Source organism: Gopherus evgoodei, chromosome 5, assembly GCF_007399415.2.
Source record: "Gopherus evgoodei ecotype Sinaloan lineage chromosome 5, rGopEvg1_v1.p, whole genome shotgun sequence".
Classification (NCBI taxonomy): domain Eukaryota; kingdom Metazoa; phylum Chordata; order Testudines; family Testudinidae; genus Gopherus; species Gopherus evgoodei.
The window spans coordinates 62,482,030-62,505,682 of NC_044326.1; the positions used below are offsets into that span (position 1 = coordinate 62,482,030).

Below are 23,653 nucleotides of genomic sequence, written 5' to 3' on the forward strand. Positions count from 1 at the left end.
TCTCACTAGATGCTGAGTTTGATCGCAGACATAATCAAAAGGTCTTACATGATGCTGTGGACCTGAATCAGCTTTTGAAAGGTGATTTTTTTTAAACAAAATATTTACCAAGTGTGACGTTTTCTGTGTTGAGAGGGGCGATGGCATTGAGCACAAATGGAAATTAGCAGTCATTGTGTGTGCTGCTTTTTCTTTTAAAATTGGCTTCAGACCAAGTTGCATCAGTTTTAAAGCTGCCTTGTGGTTTTGCTTATTTATGTAATAGCACGCTGGTACATCAGTAGACTAATGGAAGTGTTCCTCTAATAAACTCTTATAGGTAAAGGGATAAGTAGCCATGTGATGAATCCCCAAATAGGTTTGATATTTTCACAAATCCACTGACATCATACTTTGATTTGTCAAATCATGATCCATTTAATAACTCAAATAGCAAATACTAGCAATTTTCTTTAAAACCCTCAAACTTTTAATATGGGAAATCTATCAAATTATGTCAAGTATCAGAGGGGTAGCCATGTTGTTCTGGATCTGCAAAAAGTGGCACCTTATAGAGTAACAGAAGTATTGGAGCATAAGTTTTTGTGGGTGAATACCCACTTCATCAGACGCATGTCAAATTATGGACATTCTCAACTTTAAAATGCAACTCAGAATTAAACACAGCTATAAAGAGCAAACATTTTACAAATACATTTTAACTTCTGGTGCCCTTATGATAAATGAACAAATCAAATGAACTTAAAATTCCTTCTAAATATTGAATGATGAGCATATTTTAACAAAAAAAATGAACAGTCAAATAGTCTTTGAGAGGTTTTCATTTAAACTGTAGCTTCTCCTTCCCCAGTAACTTTATGAAATGTCTTTTAATGTTGGTGGGAAGGAGCCTGTGGTCCTGTTTGCTGTCCTATCCCCAAAATTCCTCAGTGGGATGGGAGCATCAGATGATTAGGCAATGTGCACATATAAACTAGGAGTTGTGCACTTTATTTGCTCAGTGATTCCTTCTGTCTTTACTCTCATGGTGTAATGGACCAAATTTTTAGATGTTTGAAAGATGCACTGTGGGCAAGAAAAGAAGGCTTTCCCTAACCCTTATCTGTTATTTCCTATGCTCTAGCACAGGGGTTGGCAACCTTTCAGAAGCAGTGTGCCGAGTCTTCATTTATTCACTTGGATTTCACATGCCAGTCATACATTTTTAATGTTTTTAGAAGGTCTCTTTCTATAATATATAACTAAACTATTGTATATAAAGTAAATAAGGTTTTTAAAATGTTTAAGAAGCTTCATTTAAAATTAAATTAAAATGCAGAGGCTCCCGGACCAGTGGCCAGGACCTGGGCAGTGTGAGTGCCACTGAAAATCAGCTTATGTGCTGCCTTTGGCATGAGTGCCATAGGTTGCCTACCCCTGCTCTAGCAGCTCTGCTTAATGGTGACTTCATGCACTCAGCAAAGCATGATGTTAGTACATAGTACAGGTTGGTAACTAAACTTCTGGGTAGAGCTGAGTGAAATGTTCTTAACATGAGTGGTTTGTTTTTGTGTTTTTGTTTTGGTCAAAAGGGGCATGAAACTATTAATCAAATTGGGCAAATATTTCAGCTGAAAACTTTTTTTTTTTTTTAAGCAGTTGAAACATTTCATTTAGGTTTTTGATTTGAAATGGTGTTTTTTTAATTTCAAATTTGACCAGTTTTTTTTTTAAAAAGGTTAAAATGCACCTGGAACAGCTGAGTCACTCAGAAAATTCAAAATTTAAAAAAAATGAAAAAAAATAATAATTTCAGGTTGACAAAACATTTTGGTCAATATTTGAAACAATCTTTTTTTTTGTTTTTTGTTTTTCAATTCAACAACAAAGCAAACTTGTTTCAGTTCAAATCAAACTGGATTTTTTGTGGGGAACAGGACCTTAGAATTGTTTGGTGCCCAGATGTTGTCACATGCATAAAACAATAGGAACTATAATTTAATAAAAATATTCTCCAAGGATGTGAATATAAGGAGCACGTTTGTTTCCACAAAACTGAAAAGCAGTTACTCATGGCCATCTTTAAATAATACAAATCAGGAGGCAAGAAGTGGAATTTAGGTATATTTACCAGTTAATGATGCTGATTGACACTTACATAATTTCCAAATGACTTAAGTCTAAAACAATTAAACTGGCAAGCATAAGGTGCTGTGATTACTTTGGGTAATTCAAAAATTAAAGCAGATAAGATATTGACCTTTGGAAAGTGGCTACTCTGGGAATACAGACATTTTTATTCCATAATTAATTTTTACACTTTCAGCTTTTTCAGTATGCACAAAATGAGGGCAAGGGAAAATAATTTTTCTGAGAGAACAGAAGTGGACAACACAAATGTTTAACCATAAGAATTGCTTTATTATGAGCATAATGTGAGCACTGTGTGACTCTTGGACATCTGACTATCAGAGATGCTTTTAATACAATTTTATTAAACCTTACTAATGAAACATAAAAAGGATGATGCTATAATATTGGAAACAAGTATACTCAGGCATAAGTGTATGTAACAATTAAATGAGTACAGTTCCCTGTGGCGAATGTACCCCCAGTTCATACTGTAGTTGTGAGTGATATGCCTCTCGCTGGAGGCATTCAACAGTGCACCTTGCAGAACTGAGCTGAGTGGTAACATGAAAGTATTTTTTTTTTATACGGGGAGAAAATGAAGATAGAATGGCATGTTTACTAAAGGAGAAAAGATGGGAGAAAACTATAAAAAGAACATGATGTTCAAAGAGTAAACTGTGTTGAAACAAACCGCTGTATTGGATGGTAATTGAAGAGAGTGGCGTGGCATGGCGTGTACATCCTGTAATGGGTGGGTGGATGGGTGTAAAGTGTAAAATAACTTTTATGGTTTAAAATGACTCTGTTTCAGTTTGAGCATATAGAACAATATGTATATTGGCACAACTGTATAGCAGCTGGCAAGGATTTTTAGCATACAGTAATTCCTCATTTAAAGTTGTCCTGATTAACATTGTTTCATCATTAGGTTGCTGATCTATTAAGGAATATGCTCCTTTAAAGTTGCATAATGTTCCATTATAGGGTTGTTTGGCTTGCCCTGCTCCACTCGCCCACCCAGCACTCTTGCCAGAGAGCAGGGCTGGAGTGCAGGGGCTTGTCCTCCTCTGCCCGCCTGGTGTTCCAGCCAGGGAGTGGGGTCAGGAAATGGGAGCGTGCCCCATTCCACCCATCTGGCGTTCCAGCTGGGGAGCAGGGTTAGGGCATGAGGGCTTATCCCACTCTGCCCACCTGGCGTTCCAGCTGGGGAGCAGATGGGCGGAGTGGGGCAAGCCCCCGTGCCCCGACCCCACTACGCCCTGCCTCAGCTAAGCTTCACAGTCATCACTGGTGAGTACAGTATTACATAGTTTGTTGAAAATAATTTTAAACTTATACTGTATATGTATATAATGTCTTTTGTCTGCCAAAAAATTTTCCCTGGAACCTAACCCCCTCCCCCCCAACGCCCTGCATCTACATTAATTCTTACGGGGAAATTGGATTCACTTAACATCCTTTCACTTAAAGTCGCATTTTTCAGGAACATAACTACAAGGTTAAGCGAGGAGTTAGTACGTGCTTATATAAAACAGGCAAACCATTCCATACTATTATAGTTTGGAAAAATATTTATAATTTTTAATTTAAAGCACATTTATCCAGTAAAATAAATCTTTTGAGTCTCTCAAATCTGTAATGTTTTTTGCTATAGGAACACAATTTTCAGCGTTTAAGTAGTTAAATATTTAAGTTCTTCCACTTAATGTATGCACTTGGAATTAAATCAGAACAAAATAATTTGTACTGAAAATACAGCTTTCTCCCTGTTATTTCAATTGCTTTTGAACTTTTTTAAGGAAGGTACTACTGGGCAGTTCTTTGACTGGTTTAAAAAAAAATCTTGTTTAATAAGAGGCCAGAATTATGAATGAGAGAGAACTTCAGAACGATGGATGATAACAGGTGACTACATCTAAGAGTGTCTACTGTGCAATTAAAAAGCTGCTGCTGGCCCATGCCAGCTGTCTCATGCTCCCGGGGCTCAGGCTAAGGTGCCATTTGATTGCTTTGTAGATGGTTGAGCTCCAGAGCTCATGCTATAGCCTGAGCTTGCACATCTGCAGTGCAATTAAACAGCCCCTTAGCCCGAGACCCATGAGCCTGAGCCAGCTGGTACAGGCCAGCCATGGGTTTTTAATTGCAGTGTAAATGTACCCTGTAAGTCACTTTATTCCAGTACTATAGTCTATTGCTGACAAAAGCACTGCCTATGGCTAGGCAAGCTGTGATACGCCTCTAGTGGTCATATGGATAACAAGGTCAGCTGCTTGTCAAGTGATAGGAATGGAAATGATCTAAATAAGTGGAAGCCACAGCAATATTAGGATTATAGTAAACCAAGATTTTACTTGAAATTGGATAGAAGTGTTGTCCAAGCAATATACATTTCCCAGATGTTTACATTGTTAATGATCTATTACCTCACCCACCTCATCTTTTATTGGACCAACTTCTATTGGTGAGAGAGACAAGTTTTGAGCTTACACAAGCTCTTCTTCACGTCTGGGAAATTTAATCAGTGTCATGGCTAAATACAATGTGAAACAGATTGTTTAACATGCATAGATAACACATTTCACGGTTCCATTCAAGGTGAAGTAGCCTGTTTAGAGCCCCATCAGTCAGAGTTTTTATTGTATATATTCTGATATGTGTAGCCTTAACCTTTGTATTAGTGCATAATCTTTTCTTTTGGAGTTTGTCCTGTTGTTCATTCCTTCATCTCACTCCCAAATATAAATTAGACTTTAATTCAATTGTTTTTCATGTCTCAGACTTCCCTTAGAAAGATCTATCTCCTTCAACAGAAGGGTGTGATGGGCATTTTTCATTCTAGATGCTTTAGCAAGGATTAGACCTCATGATATCAAGGTATATTGGTATTTTACTGGCAGCTGTAAAAAGACCAACCCAAAAAATCTATCTCTCATCTCCAATGGAGCAGTCTACAAACAAATTCAGTAGACCCAGGCTTCTGTACATTAGCAATCCAAAGCACCCAGTGCAGACTAGCCTAACAATAGTTTCCATTTCAGATGGAACAGGAAGTTTCTTCTTTAACTTAGCTATAACATGGGGGTCCGCAACCTTTCAGAAGTGGTGTGCCGAGTCTTCATTTATTCACTCTAATTTAAGGTTTTGCATGCCAGTAATACATTTTAACCTTTTTAGAAGGTCTCTTTCTATGTCTATAATATATAACTAAACTATTGTTGTATGTAAAGTAAATAAGGTTTTTAAAATGTTTAAGAAGCTTCATTTAAGATTAAATTAAAATGCAGAGCCCGCCGGACCAGTGGCCAGGACCCGGGCAGTGTGATGGCCACTGAAAATCAGTTTGTGTGCCGCCTTCGGCACGCATGCCATAGGTTTTCTACCCCTGCTATAACAGCTTCCCTCACCACAACTGCCACATTCCTGTGGTTCCTAATGCTTGCACTCTTCTCCAGTCTCCTCCCATCCCCTTCCCCTCTTCTAAGACTCTTTTTTTTGTTTCTTTTAGACTCCAGGCTAAAAGACAATCTCCCCACACATCAGAGACAGCAGCTCAATTTGCTATGTTTAAGCAGTACTAGGGGGATGTCAGAGAAACTCCTCCACTGACATCACCAGGCATTTGAGGTCCTGACCTTCCTCTCAATCAAACTGTTCCATGATGCCTGAAATATTCCATGAAATTCTGGAATTGCTTGGATGTGGTTTTCCAAAGTTATTCCTTAAAGACAAACAGAGGTGCCATGAAGTTGAGTGTGAGGCCTTGCTTCATTCGACCAACAATGCTGCTCTTAGTAGAGTTAAAGAATCCTTGCTTCATATATTTTTCCTCAAAACAATTTGTAACCTTAAATAGTAAACCAAGCTCAAACTAGAGTTCATAACTTTGTTCTCAGACTGAGAATACTACTAAATCTGAGAAGTTAGAAGAAATAATTCTGGTCCCCCTCTAACTCCTCTCATGGAATTTAAAATAGACTCATGTTGTTATAATCACCAAGATTGGTTAGAGATCTTAACCAGTCTTTTTTTTTTTTTTTTTTTTAATAAAAATGTTGGTGTTACAACTAAGGATAAAATTTGCTTTTAAGTTTCTACTCCTTACCTTCAGTTTGTAGTTTGGAGAATGCTTTTGTCCACCTCCTGAGTGGTGCTGGCCGGTGTGAATTCAAAATCTGTGCTTAATATCTGCATTGACTTCTTATTAGTTTCCAGGTTATATTCAAGATTCCGTCATTGATCTTTAGTCCTGAATGGTCTGGAATCCAGTTGAGACAGTACCCAATTTCTATGTCAGCAAAGATCTTCTAGCTAATTTTGAAAAGTATGAACACTATGTGATTAGCTGCTGGCCTGTCTCATTTGAGAACCCTGTGCCTTTAGAGTCTAGTGATCTTATGTGAGGCTTGTTTGTATGGTTTACTGTTTTTTTTAATTATTTCTAGATAGCCCATCTGATTTGTGTGTTAATCTCTGTAACCGTTGCAGCAGGTACTATAGAAATAGGTAAAATAAATATAAAAACTAAGGGCTGTATCTGTCTAAAATCAGGATTATTAATTCTGATAAGAGAAACAAATTTTTTCTTGATGTCTTCAAGGATGAACTGGGTAGAATTTCAAGACTCACCCACTTTCTCAAGTTATGTATGGCAGGGAGAGAGAGGCGTAGAACTCCAACCTTGTCAGAAGACTCTTTTGGGCAGTCTTTGCCCCTTTCTTGACGCTCCTTCTGCCCTCCAGTGAGTCCAAATGCACTTTCACTTGGCAGCACCTCTCTAAAGCACTATATAAATGCTAAATAATGTGGTGTGACATATTATGTGGTTCATACTTTTAAAAAAATTCAGCTCACATTTGAGATGACTTATGCCATTCCATTATGAAGCAGTGCTGATGTCATTATGCGGATTATCTATTATGACATGCTGAGTGTAAGAGTCACCGTTAGCATTTCAGTGCTGGACAGATCATGTCCATACTGTATGAGATTTTAAATACATCAGAATGAGGAAGATCCCAGGCCATTCACTACTGAAGGAGAATAGGTGAGAGAGCAAATTGATCATATTTCAGAATTTTTTAAATAAACCCATAACCTAGGTGGGAGGGGAAATATGGGAGTTCAAACAGGTGGTCGTCATCTACGTGTTAATATAAAATGGGGCTTTGATTGTTTGGGCCAGATTCAGAGATTGTGAACTCTGTGGCAGGAACTCACAACCTCTGTTTGCACAGTGGCCAGCGCAAGAGGGACCCACTCCAGAATGAGGCCTTTTGGCGCTAACTTGATATAAATACTTAATATCTTAGCTTAGTAAATTTCTGTGTGTGTCATTTTCTTCACTTTCCATGGGGAAGCAATATTCACTGTGACAGTGCTTGTGATTCCGCAAATAGTGTTACGCCGGTCCAACATTACATAGTGCATAGTACATATAGTTTTCCTGTATAAGAGTTTCATACGTGGACTTTACTTCTGTTTTGCTCATGTATCAGACTCTAATCTTAAATATTTTATAGAAAATTAGAATAAGATGTAAAGTATAACACTATAATTTTAAAATTTGAAACCATAAATGTGTGAGATGCATTATCTTTTCCGTTGTAGTCTGAGTAATCTGTAAACAAATTTATCAAACAGCATTTATAAAATACACTGTGGACAAAATTGATAGGCAAGAATACTTTCAGTATTGTCTGAAAAAGGATTTGCATATCTACTCTCCATGCCCCAACTAGCTCTGGAATTTGGTGGATTTTTCTTGTGCTCGTTTTCTGGACCCTACTTATATCTAGGCACTAAGATTCCACAGATAAGAGATGAATTAAGCACAGGAGTGGGAGCTAGGAACACCAGCGTTCTAACCTCCACTATACTACTGACTTGCTCTATAGCCTTTGGCAAGTCACTTGTTCCTCTATAGGCCAAAGTTTGTGCTGACTTATGCCAGATGTATCTCCACTGAAGTCTCATGAATGAAATAGTAATGAGGTAAAACAATACAGAATTTGACCCTTTGTTTCCTCATCTGTTAAACCAAGTTGATACCAACAGCAACTCATAACACACTATCTGAGCTTAGTATCATTACTATGTAACTAAACAGCCCACTGGCTTCAAACAAACTAGTATGGAAAACTGTAAGGTGGTGCAAACTTGACTACATCAGCTGAACACATTGCAACTGTGTTTACCCTTTGCTGTGATCTTCTCTCCAGAAAACAGAATTTATCTTTGCATAATCAAAGGTTCAAGACCTATTCCTAGGGCTTCTCCATTCATGTATATGATAGATGTTCCCAGCCATACTGAGCGAGTGCATTTGCTGGATGTTATGGTTTGAGTCTGTTAAGCAAGAGTAGCATTCCTACATCCAAATTAAAGCAGACCATTAAAAAAAATTATACTCTTAGATTTAAAAATCACTGGTTTCATCAGATCAGGTTTGTGCAGGCTTGGAGGCAAAAGGGCATTCATCAGGTTACATTAGGAATATTTTGAAAAGCTAGAGACTTTAGGATCTCTTCTTAAATTTCAAAAGAAAGAAATGTAGACTTTCCTAAAAATCTATGGAAAGATGCATATTTTCTGATGTCTGAAGGGTTTTATTGTCTTCCTTGTAAGATAAATGAATAAACATCAACTTTGTTCCTGAAGGTGTTTAGTCATTCAAGGTTTATCATTCGAACACATTTCCTTTTTTCTCATTGATACAATCCATATAAAATCAATTGTCTAGAAAATATTTTTGTTTGATTTATTACCAGAAGTATGGATTTAGACTGATAAGATCAAATGTTTATGAAGGATATGTATTTAATCTTTGTATATCCTTTACTTTGTATTATACATGTGACAGTGGAACAGAGTAAAATAGAATACCTGATAAGTCCTGAGGTACAAGTGTTGGTACGAGCATTGATGCAACGTAATCCCCTACTTGGACTTGAGAGATTGATGTAGAGATACTTACTTGTGCTGAGGCGGCAATTTAGATCACGTAAGACAGCTAAATCAACCCTACCATCCTACTCTAACTTGCTAGGCTCAATAATTATTTCCTATATTTTATTTAAGAGATTGGATTTTTATTCTACTAGATCATCCGAATGTTTAAGAGTTGGTGAATTGTTTATTGCTATCGTTATCTGTGCTTATAGATTTAAAAGTCAGCCTTCTCCTCATGGAAACCATCGAAGGCACTTATTACCAAAACCTCTCTTTGTGTTTCACCTGTAAGAGGAAATTAGAAATGTACTCTGCATGATTCTATATATGCAAGTACTGCTATTTGTTAATCAGAAATTAAACTGGGTATATCAAAATTTCAAAAATTGAAAAATCTTTTCAGACCACCTTAACCTTTACACATCTTACACAAATACATTTCAGTCTAGAAAAGGTCTCAAAACAATAATTAGTTATTCGGATTAAGAAATCAGGTAAGTAGGCTTGTCTCTCAGGAACTCTGTTTCTTGTGTCTGAGCTCTAGTATTATTTTGTAAGGCCTGATCTTCAATTAAAGTTTCAGTGATTTAACTAAATCAATGCAACATTGCACCTTTAGTTAAACTGGCACAATTTCTGTTTGTGGATAAGCCCTGTTAGTCTCTAGAGGTGAACTTTGGAGAAGGAAGTGAATGAAAGGGGATACTATCTCTGCAACGCCTGTTTGCAGTTCACCAAAGCCAGAATTTGATGACCTTTGGGGCATGATGCAAGGCAAATTTGTTTAACCTAACTTTTGGTTAATTGGCAGGGGATTGGAAGAGAGTCTGACATTTTGAGGTCATGCTGACTGGCCACATGTGGTACTTAGCTGTCTTTTTGATAGGCTCACTTTTTATTAATTAGTAACAGGCCTATCAAAAAATCTTTCTGTGGATCATGTTATGAAGAAAATGATCTCATTCATGTCAGCCTCTCAATGAACATTCACAGTGTTGTCTTTAAATTAAATCCATTCCCTTAAATCCCCTTTTCACTTTCACTCTACCTTTAATAATTTATTTTTCAGCATTCCCTTTTCTTGCACCTTTTCCATTCAGCTCCTTCCCATGGAGAGCAGGGTATTCTTGTGGTTAAGGCACTGTACTGGGATTCAGGAGATCTGGTTTCTGTATTTGGGTCTGCTACAGACTTTCTGTATGACCTTGATCAGATAATTTAATCTGTGATTTTTTGTTCAGTACCCCACAGAACTATTGTAAGGATAATTAAACTTAATGTTTTATGAGCACCATAAAAAAACCTATAATATTCAACACCCCTTTGTTTTTCTGTCAGAATCTCCCTTGACAACCACAGATTTCTCCTTGCCAGTCCGTCATCTCCCCTATAATGTTTCTTCCCCCCCCTTTTCATATTTTCTCTTTCATCTCCACCCCCAAGGAACAAAGCCTTGGTTTTTCATGATTCTGCCTATTGGTAGTCATATAACAGAGGACGTTACTCTGGTCATAACCTAGGCCCTGATCTTGCAATGGAGTTAGTGCAAATGAACCCTTATGCCTTGCAAAATGCCATTTGAAGTAAAGGTTCACCCATTTGATTGGTGTGAAGGGTCTGAGCCCTAGATCAGACTTTACTGCACCGGTCTGTATAGTATAAAATAGTTTTATAATCATTCTAATCATCCAAAGAATGAAGTTAAGGAAAGTAGTGAGGGGGGCATATCACAAACTTGTAATAACTTGAAAATCTTATCTGGTTAAATGTTAACGGCAAATATCTTATTAAATATTCAGATAAATTTATTCAACCAGTTATATAGCTGGTTGAATAAACACAGTCATAAGAACTGCCATACAGGGTAAGGCCAAGAATCTATCTAGCACAGTATCCTGTCTGGCCTGTACCAGACCTCCAGAGAGCACGTACAGAGCAGAACAGGGTACCAGGAGAGGGGAAGGGAAGTGTGATATATTACTTCTAACCCCAGTTGACCCATGGGAACATGTGTCGCCCTTATCAGTCCTGCTCCTTTACTTCACTAGATAGTTACTCCCCATATTGATTTTCAGTGTAGTTTAGTAAGGTGTGATATTTATTTTATTTTATTTTATTTTATTATTTTGTGAGATTATGCTGTATTTTCTGTTTGGGTAGGGACAAGCATTTAATTTGTAGTGCTAAAGTTGCTAATGTTTTGCTCTCATGAGGAAACATGTATTTTTTTCCTTGACTAAATATTTAATCTTTACTGTGCTCCATAGGGACTGTATAATAGAACAAGACTGGGATTATTTACTCATTTCAAGAAACTAAGGCACTCTCAGTTAGAAGATGCTCTCTGTGTGAGAGGCTTCAATCAATGAAGGGTTGAGATGCGTAAGTGCCATTTATCATGGTATTAGTGGGTTCCAAAATTTACATTAGGAAAGAGCTCTGAAGTTATTTTATTACTCAATAAATTAAGTAGAGTGAATGCACAATCTGACACAGTGACTCAAGCTGTTCTTTAGCAATTATGAATGGGAGAACTAACTGTGAAATTTCTAACCCAGTTGTGTTTCTTGGTGCAGGCCACACCATAAGCCATACTGGGAAGAAATGTACACTGGTCATAGACAACTAAACCATGAGTTTGTGGTGATATCCTCCACAGAAAAAAGGATGGCTGATGAGTAGCGAAAGATTTTAAGACAGGGGATTTCCTTGAGGAAATGTTGTCTGTCTGATTACAGCACAGGCACTGCCAGCTCTGAACCCTAGTGTAAAACTCATGGGCCTTGTGCGGCTCAGCATGTCAAGGTGTAGAAAATGGTTGGTTTGTTTTTGGCAGCCCAAAAGTCTGCCATTAAGAGGCAACATTGAGTTAGCACTTCATAGCAGATCTTTTCCCTAGTGAGATTCCACAGCTTTTCCCCTTCTGGGTCACTAGCTGTTCCTTTCCAGTGTTTGTGCACCTGCTATACTACTGTTAGCCACCTATAATCCTTAAGAGTCATCAACAGGCTGGTAACAGAATTGAGCTCCATATTACAGAAGTAATAATAATGAGACCACCTAGATCCAATAGCCTGGGGGAGTGGAGCAGAGTTTCTCTTCAGGTTGCAAGTGGAATAGCTCATGTTAATGGTAAGGTAGTGATGGTGGCCAAGGCATTGATGATGTAAATGGAGAAGGATGAAAGGAGGATACAATGGAAGGAATGGAAGAAAAGAGGCAGGGAGTGACTGGAAGCTGAAGAAGCAGGGAGAGAAGAGGAGGGGGAAAAGACACGAAAAAGAAAATGATGGAAAAAAGAAGAGAATAAAACTGAAAGGGAAGAAAACCAGTTTATAGTTTATAAAATTGAACCAGTAAATGAAACATAGATGAATAAATCCATTGGAGGATATCAGACTGGTGCAATGCATGTATATTTATGTAAATATGTATTAGTTGCCCCAGGGTTCCTAGCAAGATGCCAGTCCAGCTCTGTGCTGTAGAAGTTGCACAGTATTGCCTCCATAAGGCTTCTGAAATAAATAGTGATGCAGCTCCTGCATACCACTTCCACGTAAGCAGTTGGTCGAGAGGCTTTTTGGATCCCCTAAGGCAATCCTGAAAGCATTTGCAGACCAGTACTAAGTGGACCGAGACTGGTATTTGTGCCACCTCATACCTTCATTACTTTTTTTCACCACTATATTCCTTATGCTTTTAAGGATTTATCAGAGCACTTATCTTCCGCCTTCACAGATCTCTTTACTGAAGTAATGAGACTTATGCATATTGATCTCAAAGAGCTTGATGAAGTTTATTAACTATATATGTAGGAATTACTTTAGTCTCCGTTAGAGTACAGCCATCTTTGGGGTGAATTGTGACAAATGTTATGTAGCATTACTGTGTTCTGCTATACCAGTTAGGACATGACGTGAAGAGTCCTGTGTTTAATTATGGTATAACTTGTTTTACCATAATAGGAGCTCTAGTCATGGGCCAGGATCACACTGTGCTAGGTGGTGTACAACAGAGCAAAAAAAGATGGTCCTTGCCTCAAAGAGCATACAATCTAAATATAAGACAAGAGACAACAGATGGATACAGACAGAAGTGGGGGAGTACAAGGAAACCGTATTGGTCGGCGTGATAGGTCGTGGTCTCAGCGCACCAAGAGCCTAATTAATGCCTATAACAAAACCTGACAACAGAGCAAAGGAGAGTTTTGAGAAGAGTTTTATAAAGATTGATAATGAGGAAGCTTTGCAGATACTTCTAGGGAGCCCCTCCCAAGCAGGAGGGGAAGCGTGAGAGAAAGCACAAGAATATTTGTTTTGAAAATTTAACAAGTGGGTGATAGAGGCTAGCGCAGTGGTCCCCAACGCGGTGCCTGTGGGCACCATGGTGCCCGCTGGGGCATTTGTGTGCCCACCTAGTGCCCAGCAGGGAAGAGAAACCGCGGCCCCATGCCTGACAGGGACAGAGAACTCAGACTGCAGGTGCCAGCGTTCTCTGTCCCTGGCAGGCGCCGGTGTTCTCTGTCCCCAGCAGGCGCAGGGCTGTGGCTTAAGCCGGAGAGAAGCTGCGGCCCTGCGCCTGCTGGGGACAGAACTCCGGGGTTGCAGGCTGTGAGCGCTGGCGTTCTCTGTCCCTGGCAGGCACGGGGCCGCGGCTTCTCTCCGGCTTCTCCGGGGCTGCGGGCGCCAGTGTTCTCTGTCCCCGGCAAGTGCGGGGCCACGGCTTAAGCCGGAGAGAAACTGCGGCCACGCGCCTGCTGGGGACAGAGAACTCCAGGGCTGCAGGCTTCATTCTATGTTAAAGTGAGAATAATAAATATATTTGGACCAGCAGTTCAACAATGTTTTAAAAAATACATTTTTATGTTTTAAAAAAATACAATGTTTTTTAAAATACATGAGATGAAAACTGTTTGATATTTATTTTTGTAAAACCTCCTTAGTTTTTCTTACAGGTAGATAAAAAAGAGCAAATTCACATGGTAAGGTGAAAGAATAATTGCCAAATAATTTAATTAATACCTTTTACATGTAAAATTACCCTTTTTATCTTATGGGTTCATATAGTATGTAATATTACCTATTATGTTTTTCATATTATTTAATGTACAAATACAAAATAAGCCTTGGAAAATTGTTGGCGCCCGCCTCACTCTTCTGAGAACATGAATGTGCTACTGGACACAAAAAGGTTGGGGACCACTGGGCTAGCATCATGGGCTGATCAGAGACGAGCAGGGTTGCAATGAGAAATGATGCAGAGGAATCGTCTGTGGCATAGTTCCCCTCTTACCCAGTGAAAATAACTGTTGGCTAAAATTGCTAATAGTTGGGCTGGACAGTGGAGCCTCAGAACGTGGAGTCTGCAACATGGCTAAATACAGTGTGGTGGTGAGAGACAACACAAAGAAAGCAGCAGCAGCAGCAGTGAGGCGTCCCGTATCCAGCAACTCTAGAGGTGTAATCACTCATCTCTGAGCAAGGATGATTGGAGCAATGTGGTAAGAGATGGAATTGAAAATACCAAAGTGGAATTTGAGCAGTAGACCAATACAGCACTTTTTTTCTGTGTGAGAAGTGTGTGAGATCTTCAGTAAGAAGTATTCAGGGGCTGAATGGTCTCTTCTGGGAATCAGTTGAAAACTTTTTCTCACAGTAACCTGGTTTTCCCTCTTGGATCCCATCCAAGTGCTGACCTTGCCTATCTTATGAAATCATAAGAAGTATGGCTGTAGAGGATAAGGAGCAGTAGTTGAAATCATTTGTCTACAACAGCTTTGGAGTAATAAAGTTAGCAATTGTGTGTTTGTCATGCACGATATGTAACAAATCTCTTTTACAAACTATTTTCCAAGTGACTAGTGTCTCTCTTCCAAGTACCTTCACGTTCTGCAGCTTTTGCGCTGCATGTTCCTACAGGGATATATTTGATATCATTGTGTTAAGGAAGAGCACTGCCACTTTATTTTTCCACATGAATCATGTAGCTTAGGTATTCTTAGTTTGTTCCTTTTTGTCTTCTGTAGGTTTGTCTGGATGAGACAGATCTGGGATGTGAATCTTTGAATGACTTTAGTACATGATTGTACTTCTGTTCTATTTATAAATGAAGTACTAAGTTGCAAAGATGTTTTTCAAAGCTTATTAATGTGTTATGTGCACACTTGGTCTTCACTAGTTTTGCATTGTAGTATATATTACATGGTCATTTGCATACCATATTGACAAGTTGACTAAACTGTCTTTCCTGATGTGACCTGTCTTGCCGAAGTTCAGTTCTTACATTTATCGGAGGTTCTTCTGGCTTGGTCAAGGTCAGTTGTTCCTATAGGAACTATTTGGATTTGAATGAAAGCTTTTCTGGCTCATTGTGAGTGTTAACTTATGCCAAGTTTTCCAAAAATGACTAGGGATTTTGAGTGCCCTAATTTTTGAGAATCTGACTTGAAATACCTTAAAGGAGCCTGATTTTTTTTTTTTACAGAGGTGATTCTCAGTATTTGCTGAAAATCATGCTCTTTGAAACTATGTGGAATGGCACCAAGAACCAGACATCCAATAATCACTTGAGAGTCTTGGCTAATTACCTTTTCACCTGGAACCAAATGTTTCCCATCCAAGAAATTGCCCATTTTAAAAATGCCAAATCTGCCTTGGCATATTGAAGTACTCTGAGGTGTAAATTGTGTGTGTTTTCAAGCTTCACTTTTGCTCTATGCTGCCATATTCCTATTTTAATTCTTTGTTTATTGACTATTTATATACTTCCAGGCCAGGTTCATCTCTCTTCTCCATCATTTGTTTTAAAGTGGCCATACATTTATTTACTTATTGCTCTCTCTCCAACAAGGAACCTTTGTAAAACTCTTCTGTTTGGGAGGCCTGTTCCAAATTCATAGTAATCTTCGGAAATACATTTTGTCTCCTTGTTCCAGTGCTGTATTCTCTAGGTCCTATATTCCTCACAAAGGCAACTGCTCCTGTATCCAGAATGTGATTCTAGCCCAAATGCACATTTGGGACTGAGATTTTACAGAACTCTGTGCATGTTGGAAGCAAACACTGTGTCAACATCTAAAACTTCATTTTAGCTTAATCAGTGGTGTCATGGGGCAGTTTCTAGCCCTCGCCTTCCTGAAACTGTATTACAACTGCTAGAAAATTCTGTGAGGCTTATGTTAGTATCATAAATGATACTGCACTGCTGTGCCACCAATCACCTGTGTTCAGTGCTTCGGTAGTATCCTATTAACAGTAGACACACATGCATATATGTGATTACTGTGACATCTGTGATTGTTGGTGCCACAATAACTATAGCGAAGATAGTTGTTCCTCTAGCTAAAGTCTTCCCTGACTATATACTTTATCACTGGACAAGGGAGTGTAGGAGCATGTATGTAAAGGTACAGAGCAGCAAGTTCTTGGCTGCCTGGAGTCTAGCTTGTGCTGATAACAGTCAAACGGAAACAGCTTTGCACACAGCTTTGCACAACTTTGTGTCCATAAGAGTCTGCTTTGCTCTTTGCTCTACCTTGTTAAAGTATCTACAGCATATACCGCATGTATTTGCATACTGCTGACTATTTTGAACATTGAGGTAATGTTTTAACACCTGAACCTGAGAGGTAAGTACTCAGCATGCCTCAGCCCCAGGTCAGTAGGAGTTACAGGTGCTTAACACCTTTCAGGCACAGGTCCTAAGTGTGACTTTTCTTCAGTTTAAAACAGAGGGGGTGAAAACATGATGGCTGACATTTTCTAACTAAACAAGTGGCGTGATTTGCTGAGGTACCGGGCAGCTCCCATTAAAATATGTTGATGGTGCTTGACAGTAATGGAAATAAGCCACTTATTTAGGTGTCTAAATGCTGAACTGCAGGCCCACATGTTCAAAAATTCTGACTTATTTTTCTAGCTCTATCAATAAATCATAGTAATATAAAATTATATGCAAGTGGTGTCTTTCATCTATGTTTGGTTTTGCTTTTATGTTTTTAAAGCTTTTCTACATTTGGAGAAAAAGGAACAGCAACAACTCGTCATTGATCAGCCTACTTCAGGGTCAAGGAAAAATTACTCTTTCACAAATGAGGAAGTAAGACAAATTGATCGGGAAAACCAAAGGCTCTTAAAAGAATTGTCCAGACAATCTGCAAAGCCAAGGAGCAAAAGTGCCACTCTGAAGAAACCTGCTGGCCTGCCACCTAAGTTGTACCATAGTGCTCTCAACAGACAAAAGGAGCAGCAAAGGATTGAAAGAGAGAATCTGGTAAGTTGTTGTTTTTTTTAAGTATTGTTTTGGATCAGTATAGAGGGAAAAGCTGCTTGGTAGCAGATGGGCCACTACTGAATGGTTGCCAAGCTGATAAGACAGCACTTGAAGTCTCTCTTTTTTTTTAAACTTTTATTATATTAAGGCCAGAATTAATGTTTTTGAAATAACCAACAGCCTGATGCAGTTAGGCACAAGGGACTTCCCTGACTATATACTTTATCACTGGACAAGGAGCATGTATGTAAAGGTACAGAGCTGCAGGTTCTTGACTGCCTGGAGCCTAGCTTGTGCTGATAACAGTCAAATGGAAACAGCTTTAATATCCTAGGTACTTCTATGCCTCAATCTCTATAGTATCTGAACACGCAGTATGTACATATATTTGTAAGAATAATATATCATCTTACTTTGACAAAACAACAATCGTTTTTTCAGTATGTGAAATGGATTTAAAACGATATGGCTTTTCTTTCCTGTAGAAATGTTCCACTTGAGGGAAACAGCTTCTGTTTAAATCTAGTTAATGTACCCTCCATTCTGGGTGGCATATTAAGTAGACTAAACTAACTCAGTATATATTAGTTTTTCTGCATGCCTGGTTATAAGAGGAGGGGAAACCATATCTACACAGACAACATACACAAAGAATAAATCGTATGATATAAACTGAATCAGAAATAACTTTGTGTATAACCTGCCATCATTTTTCAATATTTGTAGCTATTGGCTTGTCCTATTATGTTGAACCTATATACAGTAACTCCTCACTTAGTTGTCCTGGTTAACATTTTTTATGTTGCTGATCAATTAGAGAACATGCTCGTTTAAAGTTGTGCAATGCTCCCTTATAATGTTGTTTAGCAGCCACCCGCTTTGTTCACTGCTTGCAGAAAGAGCAGTCCGTTGGAGCTAGCTGGTGGGGGCTTGAAACCAGGGTGGACCAGCAGCCCCCCATCAGCTCCCCACTCCCCTAAGTTTCTTGTGTGGCAACCGTCCCTCCTCCCACTGCCGTGTGCTGCTCCTGCCCTCTGCCTTAGAGTTGCTCCCAGGAGCCTCCTGCTTGCTCTGCAAGGAGAGGGGGGCGGGGGTTAATGTCAGGATGTCTTCCTCCCCCTGCTCCTGTATCTCATCTCCATAGAGCAGGGTGATAGTGGGGGACATAACAGGGCTCAAGATGGAGGGAGATTGCTGGCAGCAGCTCCTGTCTCAACTTGCTGATCTACTTAAAAAAGCAATGTACTTAGGGTGGAGTCAGCATACTTAAAGGGGCAATGTGCGTCCCTTTCACACACAGTGCATGCCTCTGTCTCTCCTTGCCATGCTGTCTCCCCCTCTCCATTCATGCCGCTTTGTAGAGTGTGAGGCTACATTAACAACAACCCTTGAGGGCTCAGCAGAGTGCTAGTTCATCATTTAGCAGTAAGGCAATCCCTGGGAAATAGTCCACCCTCTGACTTCACCACCTCAACCAAGCTTCACAATCGTCATTGCTGTGGATAATATTAAATTGTTTGTCTAAAACTTGTACTATGTGTGCATGTATGTAATAAAATCTTTTGTCTGGCGGAAAAAAAATTCCCTGTAACCGGGTCCATCCTGGGGGGCAGCGAGCCAGATACCCACGTCTGCGCTCACTCCTCATCCCCAGCTAGCTCCAAACTGACGCATCTTCCAGCCCCCACTCCTCTGGGCTTTGTTCCTTTCCCGGGCCAGGGGGTCACCTGATCTTTGTTCTCCAACATCTTTAGCTATCTCCTTGCTGGGGGGAAGGGCCCCGGCCATTAGTTGCCAGGAGATCGTGTCAGCCATTTATGTGCACTGACCCTTTGCTCTGCAACACTCTCACCCACTAGAGACTTAAGAAATGCATAGGGGAAACTGAGGCACCCACACAGTAGTCAGAGGAAACATTAAGAACAGTCCCACTTCATCACTGTCACTAATACAGCCCTCCAGTCTTTCTTACTGTGGACATTTTTATGACTACCTCTTTCCAATTTGATTCTTCATAGTTGTCAAACTTTTCCAATTGACTTTTTCTTTTAATTTTTGTTTTTGTAAGCAGGAAAGTTTTAATCATTTTGTTTAGGTTATAGGCTGTTACCTGAATAGCAAGAACAAAACGTAACTGACCAGTAGAGGATACTGTTGAGTCACAAAATGTTTTATCCTTCTAAAATAAGTCTGGCATATTCTGTTTTCTGCCAACCTATTTTTTCCTAATGGAATGTGGAACAAATGTTGCTGCTATTTTTTTTTTTTTTTTTTACTTCTGAAGCTATATATCTCAGTCTGTATTGACACAGATTAAACCAGATGTGGTGTGAATATAATCATAGTACACAATTGTCAACATGCTAAAGCTTATAGGCTGGAATGTATCCTAAAGTACTTTATGAGTTGGAAGTTTATTTTACTGTGCAGACTACTAGTCTGCATAAACTGTGTTAAAGGAACATTTTTAAGGTTCCAAAGTCAAGCATCAAAAACTAGGAAATGCCAGAATCAAGGTTGCCTATGCAGCCTCCTTATATGTATACATTATGAGATATTGGTTTTGGTTTCCTTTTGTACAGGACCCTTAGCTCAATCAGTGCACAGAATGGATGGTGCTCACTTAATGAGCAACTTTTCAATATTTTTTTCTCTTAATTGTTCGGGGTTTTGGCCCCATGTGCTTACTGCACATTTTTCAAACCCTGCTCTGAAGACTGAATTATTAATTTCCTCATAGGCTTTTCTATGATCCTCATCACTCTAGCATCTGAATGCTTCACAAGTATTAATGAATTTATTTTCAGAACACATGCTGGAGTTGAGGGGGTTTATTATTCCATTTTACAAATGGCAAACTGAATCATAGATTAAGGTCTAAAGTATCCACTAATGTTGGGTGCCCAATTTGAGATACCTAGGACCAGATTTTTCAGAGTGTTTAGCATTATATAGCATTTCAGATATTCACAGCACAGCTCTCATTGACTTCAGTTGCAGCTGTAAGTGCTCAGCACTTAAACAAATCAGACCCCAGAAAATGAGGAACACACAGCCAGTGATCACTTGTGAAAAGTTTGGTTTAAGTGACTTGCCTAGCATCACTTTGTGGCAGAGGCAGGGGTAGAATCCAGTTCTACAGGTCACATTCAACTGCCTTAACCGTGGGACCATCCCCTCTCTTCCTGTAATCTTCTGCCTCATTCACTATACATCTTCCAACTTCTGCAGGGGTCCCACAGACTGTCTTCTTCAGTACACAACCCTAATTCATCCCTAGAGCAGGTAGGGGAAAAAATAGTATATGATCATGCAATTAAAGACACTATCATAATGCCTATGCACATGGGAGCCAAATAAAAGTTGCACAGGCAACCTTAATTCTGGCACATCCTAACTTTTGAGTGTTTGACTTCGTAACCTTCATAATGTCCCTTTTAACATAGCTTTTTTGTATATAATTTCCTAGGCTTTAAAAGCAGACACCACCACCCCCCGATTCCATCATGTGGCATCATATTGATACTGACATGGGTCATCAGCAGGGTTGGAACCTTTAGGTTCACCTCATAGACTCATATGGACCAGCACCAGAGGGGGATGGGACACTTTTTTACCAGTGGATTTCACAGGTATTTGCTGACAGCAGAGGAATGATGAGTCAGGAATGTTGGGTTCCATTCCAGGCTCTGGAAGGGAGTGTTCTCTAGTGGGCACAGACTCTTTCTACCCATTTCCCCACTAAGCTTGACACACATCCCTTCTTCCTTGTCCCAGTCCTGTCTCTACTAAACCACTTGCTCCTCAGTCCAGTCCCATTCTCTGCACCTAGTTCATCCCAGTCTTCAGACTTCTCAACCCAATCCCAGTCTCCTTGCCTCCTTTGTCTTAATCTGACTCCTCCAGACTCCCCCATTCCTAGTCCAGGTTTCACCTCTGTTCCTGCTCCCGGTCTCCTTGCCCAACCTTCCCTCCTCCACTCCTAAGGCTTCTTGCCCTGCCAGTCCCAGTCTCCTCCATGGCTCTTCATCTGATCTGTTTTCCCTCCACTCGTTGGTTTCGTGACTGTACCATTTCCCACCACAGTACCTAGAACTAGTCTCCTTGCCTAGCAAGTCCCAGTCTCTGCCACACAGCTGTGTTGTCCCAATCTGCTGTCCTGCAATAGCCTAGATCTGGCTCCTGGCCCTCTGCATTTGAATCGGATGCCTTCTCCCTGCATGTTGTCTGAGGGGCAGCGGTCACTGAGTGCACAGGACCGAGAGGTTCCCTGCTCTAGGTTCTTCTGCCTGGCCCATCCCTGGCCTTGAGCAGCAATTACAAGCTTATAACTTGGCCGAATGTTGGTGGAGTTTTTAGGGACAGCACAAGGTCTGTCCCTGACACCAAGGCCACCACCTGCCAAATTTCAAATCCCTGCGCCAAAGCAAGAGATTGCTAAAGGTTTCCAAAGAAAAGGTGGACCCATTTTTTTAACACTGAAAAAATATGTATTTTCCTGAGCCTCATTCTCAGAAATGTCTGAGACATTTTGGCTGCAAGTTTCCAAAAAGATTCAGCCAGAGACCAACTCCCTGTCATGGGAAATTTCAGTCTGAATGGTTAAAATCTGGCAAAGCGCAACTGGAACAAGGTCTTATAATGGAAAATGTTGGGCAATCTTACTGGGCAGTGCTACCAGCCCCTGCTATAAATCAGAGACCTTAAAACACCAGCATACAGATACTTAACTGTCTAGTCCCTGAATCAGTTCACGTTCTCTAAAGTAATGGGATAAACACACAGTTGGCTACCTTAAATGTGTCTCTGTTTGGTCATGATTTCTAATCATGACCATCTGGCACTTGTTAGGTGACCTGCATGAAATGAGGTGATTTGCTCAGCCCAGTTCCTGGTAGATAAATGACCATCACAATTTGCATCAGTTTGCCCATTTGGAAGCCTTGGAGGAAACTGAATGGGCCTAGTCAGAGCCATCCTCTGAGCTTTGGAAGTGATGCCTTCCAGAACAGTTACAGTATATTGGGTAAGGAGAGCAGTGCAGGGAAGCTTGCACTGACACTGACTGTTGATTTTATTTTTACAGTACAGTTAATGTGCATAGCACCTTATAAACACATAACTCAGAGTCCCTGTCCTGAGATGCTTACAGTCTAAATTACAGTAGACCCTCAGAATTACGAACATCAGAGTTATGACCTGACCAGTCACCCACACATCTCATTTGGAACCAGAAGTACACAATCAGGCAGCAGAGACAAAAGGAAAAAAAGCAAATACTATACAGTACTGTGTTAAATGTAAACTACTGCAAAAATAAAGGGAAAGTTTTTAAAAAATTTTTTTGACAAGATAACTATCTGTGCTTGTTTTATTTAAATTAAGATGATTAAAAACATCATTTTTTTTCCTGACTTAATACAGCTTTGAAATGTTACTATGCAATGTTCAGTTGTGAACTTTGAAAGAACAGCCCATAACGTTTTGTTCAGAATTACAAACACCCTCCATTCCCAGGGTGCTCATAACATTGAGGTTCTACTGTAGATAAGTTGATGACAATAATCTGTGATGGTTAGAGGGTAGGGCAGGTGAGGAGAGAGAGTGGCATTGAGAAGCAGTTGCTGAGAAAGTGGTTTTTATACAATCTGGCATTTTTTTGTAAATGCTGCACAGCTTTATGAGAGAGACAAGGTAGGTAAGATACTTTTTATTTACTTTTTCTAGTAGATAGTGCTAGAGCAGAAAAGTGTTGGAAAGCCAGCTGAAGACTGAGTTTTGAGGAAGTGTTTTCTGAAGAAAAGTTAGATTGCTTGATGCACAAGAAGGAGGTAGTCCCAGCTGCTGAGGGCATCCTGAAAAAGGCACAAGGTCGTGAGGAGGAAGCAAGGGATTATTAGAGAGGAGCAACCAAAATGTGGTGTGCAAGAAGCTAGAAACTGAGATGAGATGTATAGAGCCCTTTAGGTAAGGATGAAGAGTTTGACCTTTGCTAAGGAATAGATAGGAAACTAGTAAAAGGACTTGAGATGATGGGGTTGAAGTGGGAGATGATTTTAGCAGCAGCATTTTGGGTAGGCTGGAGAGGGAATAGATGTCAAATAGAGGACTGTAGATTTTTAAGGCTGTTTGTTAGTGTTAACCTTGGTGATTACATCGAAGGAGCAGCAGGAACAATGCTGAGGGTGCTCTTTTAACTCACTAGCCCATTTGTCCGAAGGAAAAAGATCAACCGAATGCAATTGCTGTAACATTTCTTGGAATGTGGAATACAGCAGGAGCTCAGAAGCTGAGCTGCAGGCAGACTCTCAGAGGCTGGAGC

General features: G+C 39.8%; 1 protein-coding gene across 4 annotated transcripts in view; it reads left to right on the plus strand.

Moving 5' to 3' along the window:
* CFAP97 (cilia and flagella associated protein 97) overlaps positions 1-23,653 on the plus strand; it is a 51,886-nt gene that overhangs the window by 19,252 nt on the left and 8,981 nt on the right. For all 4 annotated transcript variants that reach the window (XM_030564038.1, XM_030564039.1, XM_030564037.1 and 1 more), the window contains exons 3-4: positions 10-81; positions 17,063-17,331. In XM_030564038.1, the coding sequence (XP_030419898.1) occupies positions 10-81; positions 17,063-17,331 (341 nt within the window). The remainder of the gene's footprint in view (positions 1-9; positions 82-17,062; positions 17,332-23,653) is intronic.